This window comes from Erpetoichthys calabaricus, chromosome 5, assembly GCF_900747795.2.
Source record: "Erpetoichthys calabaricus chromosome 5, fErpCal1.3, whole genome shotgun sequence".
NCBI lineage: Eukaryota > Metazoa > Chordata > Cladistia > Polypteriformes > Polypteridae > Erpetoichthys > Erpetoichthys calabaricus.
The window spans coordinates 97,052,176-97,062,998 of NC_041398.2; the positions used below are offsets into that span (position 1 = coordinate 97,052,176).

The 10,823-nt window shown below is 37.5% G+C and overlaps 1 protein-coding gene across 3 annotated transcripts in view; it reads left to right on the top strand.

Moving 5' to 3' along the window:
• The window catches only part of bod1l1 (biorientation of chromosomes in cell division 1-like 1), a 170,440-nt gene extending 161,469 nt beyond the window's left edge, over positions 1-8,971 (top strand). For 2 of the 3 annotated variants that reach the window (XM_051928655.1, XM_051928654.1), the window contains exon 45: positions 8,427-8,971. In XM_051928655.1, coding sequence (XP_051784615.1) covers positions 8,427-8,550 — 124 coding nt within the window. In that variant the 3' untranslated portion in view covers positions 8,551-8,971. The remainder of the gene's footprint in view (positions 1-8,426) is intronic. The other variant, XM_051928653.1, reaches the window with a different exon arrangement.
• The last annotated feature ends 1,852 nt before the right edge of the window (positions 8,972-10,823 follow it).

The window sequence follows — 10,823 nt, forward strand, 5'->3', positions numbered from 1 at the left end:
GAGCTTATTCAGTGCTGCAGGATCAACGCACATGTTGATCTTTTTTTTCTTTCAATAATAGCGCCAACATAAATCCACACCCAATCTGATGCTGTTCGTTTTCAAATAATATTGCATTAGTGCGATGATGTTTTCACATATATTGTCTCTTTCTTTCAAGTGTGTAATAGGAACCACAGCATAGAGAGAAGCGTGTACATTGTAACAGGTACACACGTTGTAAATGTAGGAAAGACTGTCCTTGCGTGTGTGTGTGAACAGTTGAATCTGATGATTGCATATAGCGCTGAACTTACTGCTCTGTACTATTCTATCCTCTGCATGTCCTGGAGTAGAAAAGAAACAGCATACAGCAACATGTGGGGACTGGCAAGATCGGGAAAAAAAACACGGAGTCACTGATTACAAACCGCAAGATGTTATGCGAATGAATATGAATAATGTTGCATCCGTGCCACAAAGTTTTCCGAAATGTACTATACAGGTTATAAAACGAATAATTCCAAATCATATATACCTACGTCTGTGTATTTTTGTTTTTTTTTGACATCATACACCATAAGGTGCACACTAATTCAGCATGAGCAGGAACACTCAATAAAACTAAATAACAAGTGATGGTGAGACACGAAGAAGACAGATTCACCAGCGTTTGTGTGTCAGCTTTTATCCCTTCAGATGAGAGAATGTCCAATTCCATTGTCTCAAAACTCCATGTATGTAGTATGTATCGTGATTGTGATTAAGAGAGAATAAAAGTAAATAAAACGGTAACTTTTACAAGTCCTATAAATGCACACCGTGTGTTACAGACGCAAACCAAATGTATGTGTGTACTGTATAATATTAACAAAAAGAGGAGCAAAATACAGAAAACGGCAAATATAGGAGTGAATGGGGATCGAACCGGTGACTCTTGATTACAAGTCAGCAAATCTTACCGCTACACCACGGAAGCTTTTGTATTATCCTTGAACCTTTTGTGAAAGTGTTTACTTGATCTTTGGACTTCAGGCTTCATACATTAAATAGTTTATGCCTACATTTTGTCATTTACTACTAAAATATGAAAAACGTTTCTGTTTTAAGAATGTGTTTACGCAGATTACTGTAGAAATGGAACACACATGAACTGCGTGTGTTCCAAATAGCGATCTATTATTTCCACTCTAAAACTCCAGCACTTCAGTCACTCCTAGATAATCAAACAAGGCATGAGCTGGGAAAACTTAGTGAACGTTCTGTGGCGGTGGGGGATGAAATAGCCGGCTGCTCGTGTTAATTGACACATTTAGAAGACAAAAGAGAGCTGAGAACATTTTTAAGGTGGGCCGGATCTACAAGTTTTTTCGTAGACTCTGGTAATTCTAATGTTAAGAAAATTCGAAGAAAACCAGGATTTAATTTCAGCAATGCAGTCAATAAGCGAGGGTGGTGGAAAAGAGGAGGTGGGTTTACTAGCAAGGTAGAGCTAGTATAGTAGGTAACATTCAATTAATTAAACAGCAACATTCTATGTTGGCATTGGGGAGAGTGTGAGCAATTCCACTCTGTGTCATCTACTCTTTAGCTGCTGAGACATGTGTAGTACCTGCACTGTGCTGCTTCTGGTCAGATATCCCTCGATGTGTATCCAAAAAAATCTCCATGACATACATTTTCGTCACCAGGGATAGGGTTGACCCCCTGACATTATGTCTTGCACCACTCAGACCTATATCTCAACAGATTCATACATTTCATGGGCGAACTTGCATTAGCAGACTTCAAGCAGTGTCTTGATCTGGACATTCCACTATACTGTGCGAAGTGACTTTAAAAAAAAAAAAAAAATTTGCCATCAATATGTAAATGCAGCACAAAATGAAATTCATTCACTCCGCTTGCATAACTAGTTTAATTTTAATTGTTCTCGTGTTATTCTTTGCATTTGAAGAGTTAGCGTTCAAAATAATAGCAGTCCGACATCACTAACCTGATTAATTACTGTTTTTGGTAGAAATTATTTTTCTACGTGGCAAATAATTAACTAGTAGGTGTAGTAGAGTAATAGAAAACCAATAAACCCAACAGTCATGACATGCATGCTGTTGATTCTGTGTAATTGAGTCATTAACTGAAAGGGGCGTGTTCAAAATAATAGCAGTGTGGAGTTCAATTAGTGAGGTCATTAATTCTGTGAAAAAACAGATTTCAATTACAGCCCTTATTTAAGGAAGGAAGGAAGGCAGCAAATATTGTACATGCTGGTTATGGTGAATTTCTCTCTGAAAATTTGAGTGAAATGGGTCATTCCAGACACTGTTCAGAAGAACAGCGTACTTTGATTAAAAAGTTGATTGGAGAGGGGAAAACATATAAAGAAGTACAGAAAATGATAGGCTGCTCAGCTAAAATGATCACAAATGGTTTAAAATGGCAACCAAAACCTGAAGGACCTGGAAGAAAACTGAAATCTACCTTTTGAATGGATCGAAGAATAGCCAAAATGGCAAAGACTCAGCAAATAATCAGCTCCAGGAAGATCAAACAAGGTCTAAAGTTACCTGTGAGTACTGTTACAATTAGAAGATGCCTATGTGAAGCCAAGCTATCGGCAAGAAACCCCCGCAAAGTCCCATTGTTGAAAAGAAGACGTGCTAAAGAGGTTACAATTTGCCAAAGAACACATTGACTGTCCTTAAGAGAAATGATGCCACATTTTGTGGACTGATGAAAGCAAGATAGTTCTTTTTGGGTCTAGGGGCCACAGGCAGTTTGACATACAACCCCCAAACACTAAATTCAATCCACAGCACACTGTGATGCATGGTAGCGCAAGCATTATGGTATGGGATGTTTTTCATACTGTGATGTTGGGCTTATTTATTGCATACCAGGGATCATGGATCAGTTTGAATGCATCAGAATACTTGAAGAGGTCATGTTGCCTTATACCAAAGAGAAAGAAATGCCCTTGAAGTTGGTGTTTCAACCAAACAACTACCCCAAACACACCAGTAAACAAGCAGCATTTAGGTTCCAGACCAACAAGATTAATGTTTTGGAGTGCCCAGTCCAATCCCCTTTTTATCCAGTAGAAAACCTCTGTGGTGACATCAAAAATGCTGTTTCTGAGGAAAAACCAAGAAATGCAGTAGAATTGTGAATGTAGTTTGATCATCCTGGGCTGGAATACCTGTTCACAGGTGCCAGAAGTTGGTCGACTCCATGCAACACAGATGTGCAGCAGTTCTCAGAAACAGTGGTTATACAACTAAGTATTAGTTAAGTAATTCAAAGGAAAGCAAAATCTTGAAACATTTTTCAGTTTATATAGTGAATGTTTGAGTTTGTAAAAACGAATGCAGACACTGCTATTTTTTTAACAGCCTAATATTCCCTTTTCTTCACTTTCTGTAAAGAAATAACACAAATTTGGCAAACTTTTCTTCATGTAATGTTTTGGAATAATATGCAGTGTCCCCAATGCAATCGCGTGTATGGAAATAAAAGCTATTACAAGGATTTGGAGCTTTATTCACTTTTTTAAACAAACTGCTATTATTCTGAACACAACTGTATGTGAAACGATGTGATGTGTGAAATGATGTGTATGAAAATATGGGTCCAATCATGTCCCTTACTGATTCATTATGGTATGCTGTATTCTGAGTTCCAATATGAGATTTGAATGAAGACCATTATCAAGAAACAACACAGAAAATGGTCAAGCACTATTAATAGACACAGTTTCATTAAGCGTGAAGCATTGTCAGATTGACCAGATTAAATCAACACATTTAGGTGTTGCATTATTAAATTAAATTGCAGAAATTTTTAATGCTTTAATCACACATGTTAATGGCGATTAATCAGCAGCTCTAATACATTTTCATATATTTCAGTTTTTTTTAAATTGTTTACTAATCACTAAGCCAGTTAAGAATCCTATGTAAGAAAACATAAGTTGTGACAAATCAAACCTTTAACTGTTTCACAATCAGGCTGAAATTTCACAGTTAAGTTAGCTATCCCTAATGGAAAAAAAGAGCTGTGTGGTGAAATGTTTCTACAAACATTAACATTTTGCATTAGTTTGTGGGTTACCCTAATATATGAAAGACAAACATTCTCAAAGCATTTATTTAAAACAGAAGATGTCACTTTAAACACACTTACCATACAAGCAGTGATGATGATGTCCTCCTGCATTTACTCCGTTATCAGATCAAATGAACAGATAGCCTTCCTGCACAAGAGAGGAGAGAAAAAATTTAGCACAAGGCCAAGTCACAGGCCAGTTTTAAATGTTCTTACCTTACCTCTTATCTTAGTAAAATAGGATCCTGATTTACTTGAAATACTTATTAGTATTGATGTCTATGTGTATTAATAGGGATTGGACAAAATAAAAGAAACCATAAAAATGTGTTAAAGCAAGGACCTGATCATGAGTAAGGCCACCCTTAGCTAAGAATTCAGTTACAGAAAACATTTTATTGTTTCTGAATGCCTCAGTCCTCCAAACTACTCTAGATTGCACTAACTAATGGAAATCCATTGATTTAAAAATTTGCATTTTTTACAAAAAATTGTTTTGCTCATTTTAAAATAAACTACTCCAAAAATTAAAGGTACACTTTGAAAACACATCAGTTCTCAACGGGAAAAAAAATAATGCTGTGTATCTATACTGATATGGACTGGGTAATGTGTTAGGAACGAAAGGATGCCACATTGTATGATGGAAATGAAAATGATCAAATTACAGAAGGCTGAATTCAAAGACACCCCGAAAATCAAAGTGAAAAAATGATGCGGCAGGCTAGTCCATTTTGCCAAAATTTCATTGCAGCAACTCAAAATCGTACTCAGTAGTTTGTATGGCCCCCACATGCTTGTATGCATGCCTGACAAGGTCTGGGGCATGCTCCTAATGAGACGACGGATGGTGTCCTGGGGGATCTCCTCCCAGATCTGGACCAGGGCATCACTGAGCTCTGGGACAGTCTGAGGTGCAACCTGGCGGCATCGGATGGACCGAAACATAATGCCCCAGAGGTGTTCTATTGGATTTATGTTAGGCAAGCATGGGGGCCAGTCAATGGTATCAATTCCTTCATCCTCCAGGAACTGCCTGCATACTCTTGCCACATGAGGCCGGGCATTGTCGTGCACCAGGAGGAACCCAGGACCCAGTGCACCAGCAAAGGGTCTGACAATGGGTCCAAGGATTTCATCCCGATACCTAATGGCAGTCAAGGTCCCGTTGTCTAGCCTGTAGAGTTCTGTGCGTCCCTCCATAGATATGACTCCCCAGACCATCACTAACCCACAGCCTTACGATTATGGTGAACAGTGTTCTCCAGACCCTTTCACGTCTGTCACATGCGCTCAGGGTGAACCTACTTTCATCTGTGAAAGCTCAGGGCGCCAGTGGTGAACCTGCCAATTCTAGAATTCTGTGGCAAATGCCAAACGAGCTCTATGGTGTCGGGCAGTGAGCACAGGGCCCACTAGAGGATGTCAGGCCCTCAGGCCACCCTCATGAAGTCTGATTGTTTGGTCAGAGACTTTCACACCAGTGGCCTGCTGGAGGTCATTTTGTAGGGCTCTGGCAGTGCTCATCCTGTTCCTTCTTGCCCAAAATTGCAGATACCAGTCCTGCTGATGGGTTAACACTAGAATTACCAGAGTCTACGAAAAAACTCGTAAATCCGGCCCACCTTAAAACCGTTCTCACCTCTCTTTTGTCTTCTAAATGTGCTGATTAAGACGAGCAGCAAGTAGCCGGCTATTCCATCCCCCACTGTCGCAGAACGTTCACAAAGTTTTCCCAGCTCATGCCTTGTTTGATTATAAGGGAGTGACAGAACTGCTGGAGTTTTAGAATGGAAATAATAGATCGTTATTTGGAATACACGCATTTCATGTGTGTTCCGTTTCTACAGTAATCTGTGTAAACACATTGCTAAAACAGAAACATTTTCATATTTTAGTAATAAATGTTACAAAATGTAGGCATAAACTATAGAATGTGTGAAGCCTGAAGTCCAAACATCAAATAAACACTTTCACAAAAGGTTCAAGGATACTACAACTCTTTCCGTGGCTTAACGCTAAGATTTGCTGACTTGGAGCACTGCAACCCTGCCATGCTACAGAGACGCGAGTTCGATTCCCAGCTTTGGAGAAAGTGTTTTTTTTTTCCTCAAACAGACATAAAATTTATAAATTGGTATGCACTGTAAATCGTTAAGTTTAAAATGTTGATCCCGGTTATTTCTGTTGATTAATTCATGCTTTTTACTTAGAGTCAGAACAGGAGCTTGTTCAGCTTATTCAGCTTCTGATCTGACTCAAACAGCGCCAGTATAACTTCACACCCAACCTGACGCTGTTCGTTTTCAAATAATATTGCATTACTTTGACAGTGTTTACTGATTGGTACTATTCGCGGCATAAAATGATTTCTTCAAAACGTCACATATATTTGTCTCTTTCTTTTTTTAAAATGTGCATTGTAGCACGCAGCAACTGGCCACCTGCATGTTCTTGCGCACACTGAATAAGACAGTGCTATATGCAATCATCAGATTCAAATGTTAACAGTTATATAGCACAGAATGGAAATCAGCAGTTCTTAGCATTGCACCACGCAAGCTGTCATATCAACCGCCTACTGTAACGTGCTTTCTTTTTTCTTCGGTTATAGTCTTGAATAAAAGTGCACTTGTTTTGTTTTACTTTTACATCAACATATGTTCCTGTGTTTGAGCTACATGGTCATGCTCAAAAAATACACGTGTAATGCCACGAAAAGTGCATGCAGACACTTCAGTTCGCAAGCATTGGTATGACAATGCAGTCACAAGTACACTGCAGAGCTTTAGCGCGTCTTTATGTGAAAACAGCAGTGTCAGATGGGGAGTGTCTGATGATTGCATATAGCGCTGAAGTTACTGCTCTTTACTATGCTTTCCTCTGTATGTCCTGGAGTACAAAAGAAACAGCATACAGCAACATGTGGAGACTGGCAAGATTGTGGGAAAAAAAACACGTGGTCGTATGTATCGTGATAAACTGCAGAGCTATAGCGCGTCTTTATGTGATAACAGCAGTGTCAGGTGGGCTAGGGAAGGATCCTGAACGCGACAGAGAATGAAAAGTGAATTTAAAAAAATAAATAAATAAAGCTAACCTTTACAAATATCATAAATTACACCGGCTGTTACAGACTGAAATCAAATGTATCTTTTTATTCTAAAACAGTAAAAATAAGAACACTTCACAAAAAGGAGTCATGCAGGATCAAACTCGTGACCTTCTGATTGGTAGTCAGCAACTGATACTGATGCGCCACGGCGGCAGTTATAGTAAACGAGTGTCTATTGTCGCACACTAAGGCGGCTTTTTTTGGCAGCTGCTTTTTTTTTGTACCTTTTGTGAAAGTGTTTCTTTGATATTTCAGGCTTCATACATTATATAGTTTATGCCTACATTTTGTTACTAGAATATAAAAAAAGTTTCTGTTTTAACAATGTGTTTACACAGATTACTGTAGAAACGCAACACACATGAAATGCATGTGTTCCAAATAACGATTTATTATTTCTACTCTAAAACTCCACTTCACTCCAAGATAATCAATCAAGACATGAGCTGGAAAAAGTTCGTTTACGTTCTAAGTCGGTGGGGGGATGGAATAGCCGGCTGTTTGGAGCTTGTCTTTATCAGTACATTTAGATGACAAAAGACGCTGGCGGAGAGGTGAGAACGGTTTTAAGAAGCAATTTAAGGTGGGCCGGATATACGAGTTTTTTCGTAGGCTCTGGTAATTCTAGTGTTAAGGGCCTTCTACGGCCCTCTCCAGCTCTCCTAGAGTAACTGCTTCTCTCCTGGAATCTCCTCCATGCCCTTGAGTCTATGCCGGGAAAAACAGCAAATCTGGCAATGGCATGTATTGATGTGCCATCCTGGAGTAGTTGGACTACCTGTGCAACCTCTGTAGGGTCCAGGTATTGCCTCATGTCACCAGTAGAGACACTGACCATAGCCAAATGCAAAACTAGTGAAAAAACAGTCAGAAAAGACAAGGAGGGAAAAATGTCAGTGGCCTCCACCTGTTAAACCATTCCTGTTTTGGGGGTCGTCTCATTGTTGCCCCTCTAGTGCACCTGTCGTTAATTTCATTAACACCAAAGCAGCTGAAACTGATTAATAACCCCCTCTGCTACTTAACTGACCAGATCAATATCCCAGAAGTTTCATTGACTTGTTGCTATACTCTGGTTAAAAAGTGTTCCTTTAATTTTTTTAGCGGTATATTTTTGTATTTGTTAATTTTTTTGTAATTCAAGTCTGCATTTTATCCATTTTGGTGAGCACAGTCTTTATCATTTATGTTATACTTTTTATTTTTATTTTTTTTTATTTTCCCTCAGATCAAGAGTACAGTCTAGTCAATCAAATAAGCAGTGGCGGAAAAGTGAAACCAGTCCTACTATGCCCAGAGGAAGAGGAGCTCTAAAACTTGAAGAAACACCTGCCAAAAAATCAAAGCGATAAAGTTTAAAAGTAATGGTAGTGATTGAATTGTTGTCCCGATTAAATTTTGATTTGAGAGACATTTTTAAATATGTTTGATGTGAATGATATTTAAGTTGTAATACTTTTATCAATTTTACAAACCATATGTGATATTTTTATATACATTTTTCTGTAAATGTAAATATTGTTTAAATTCTGATTTAAGCTATCAACATGCACTTGTGTTGTCCACTGTAATTTGCATCATTGTTGTTAACCCTTGTACATTTACCTATTTCAATGATTTTTTTTTTTTAAATATACTTATTATATGCTGTTGTGACTATACACATTTAATGGTGCTGTTATTATAAACCTTTTTAAATGTGTGATGTTAAATCTGTACGTGTCTGTGTTTGCATATATATATATATATATATATATATATATATATATATATATATATATATATATATAATATATATATATACACACATATACACACACACGTATATGAATTACACATTCAGTATTGTATTATACACAGGGCAGACATGTTCATACTTTAAATGATACTGTGCCAGACATTTTTTAGCAGAAAATACTTGTTTTGCATGTGTGCATATAATTTTACATTTTTACCATGCTTTACTAGTTCCACAAAATTTTATAAAATTATGTACACAGTGTTTTCTTTGGCTTTTGATTAGTTTTTACATGTAAAAAAAAGAATAACTTGTGAACTAGTCTTTTTTTCTTTCAGTGTTTATCATGCATATATCATTAAAGCAGTCTTTTTCTGTCTTAATGTACTAAAGAAAAGTAATTCTATAGTGCGTTTTGTATTCCTCTGGAGTGTTTTATGAATTGTATGTTACATCTAATTAATGAATTCATTGGATTTTCAAGATTATCAGGTTTTATGAGTTGCATACATAAGATTGTGATTTATGAAGTATCAGTAGCATTTTGAGTTACCCTTATTTTGCTGTTCAGACCTAAGCTAAGCACACGTTATTACTTTTACTAAGCCCAGCTGTTCACAACAAGGAAGTGAGCTATAGCCAAAGCCAAAGTCTCCATGAAGAATAGCCTGATTGAAGAAGAGAAGAGGACTTTTTAAACTTTTACATTTAGTGCTTTCCTTTAAGGTGAAACTGTTTATTTTAAGTATCAAAACAGGAAGCAATGTAGCACTATAGGAATTATAGTTCACCTGAATGCTGTAAACCCATTAAAGTTTTCCTTTCTTTGTATAGCACTTGTTAGTAAGTGACAATACACCACTCTTAATGCAGCTGTTTACTAACTTGCTGACCATAATATTTAGTTTAAGTTCATTTGATATTAATTGTGCTTGTGCAGCTTATGTTTTTGTAGCTTTTCTCCTCTCCACTGACCATGATGTAAGATATTATTTTTTATATCTTTATTAGCCTCCTTGATGTTAATCCTGAGCATGACTGTGCAATTAAGGTTAACTGGGAATTCTGTGCAAATAAGGTTAACTATAAGTCACACTCGGGCTGACATGCAGTGATATGCTTTACAAGCCTGAATAACTCTCAGGACAGTATTCTACTGCCATCTAGTGGATGAAATAACATCATGCTGCAAAAAAAGATTAATATTTCTATGCTTTCTGGCACTTTATGGTAACTCTAAGGTAGCTCATCAATATTCATGAGTGAAACGGAGCCACTAATGAAAAAGATAATGGCAAATGAAATGGCGTACAGGCAGTTTTATAATAAAATGAAACAGAACGGATACATGATATGGCACTTTATGACTAGTCTGCAGTAATGAATTTGGCCATGTGAAGCTACGTGACAAAACAGCAAAATGATTGTGACCAAGGACAAGAAAGACATTAGCTCCCTATGCATGTTCAAAAATGAGTTAAGCTAAAAAGGTGAGAGCCCTTGAATCTCCGATCCCTTGTCATGTGCTCTCCAGAATCAATAAGCATTATAGGAGAAGACTTGGCTATTATGTGGACAGAGGAGTTCTGTACAGGGTATTAAATAAAGGGGTGTTAGTAATTATGAGACATACCGTGCCCTCCATAATATTTGGGAGAAGACACATTTTTCCTAGTTTTAACCTACTGCTTCACCATTTAAGTTACAAATCAAAACAGTTCAAATGAGATCAAAGTGCTCATTGAAGATTTTTATGTAAGGGTATTTGCATACATTTTGGTCACTTCATGTAGAAATGACAACTTCCTTCTACCGTTTGGAGTCTCTAGTTGACATTGTTCAAGGTGAGGACCAGTGCTATGCCAGTGAAAGTCAAAGAAGCAATTG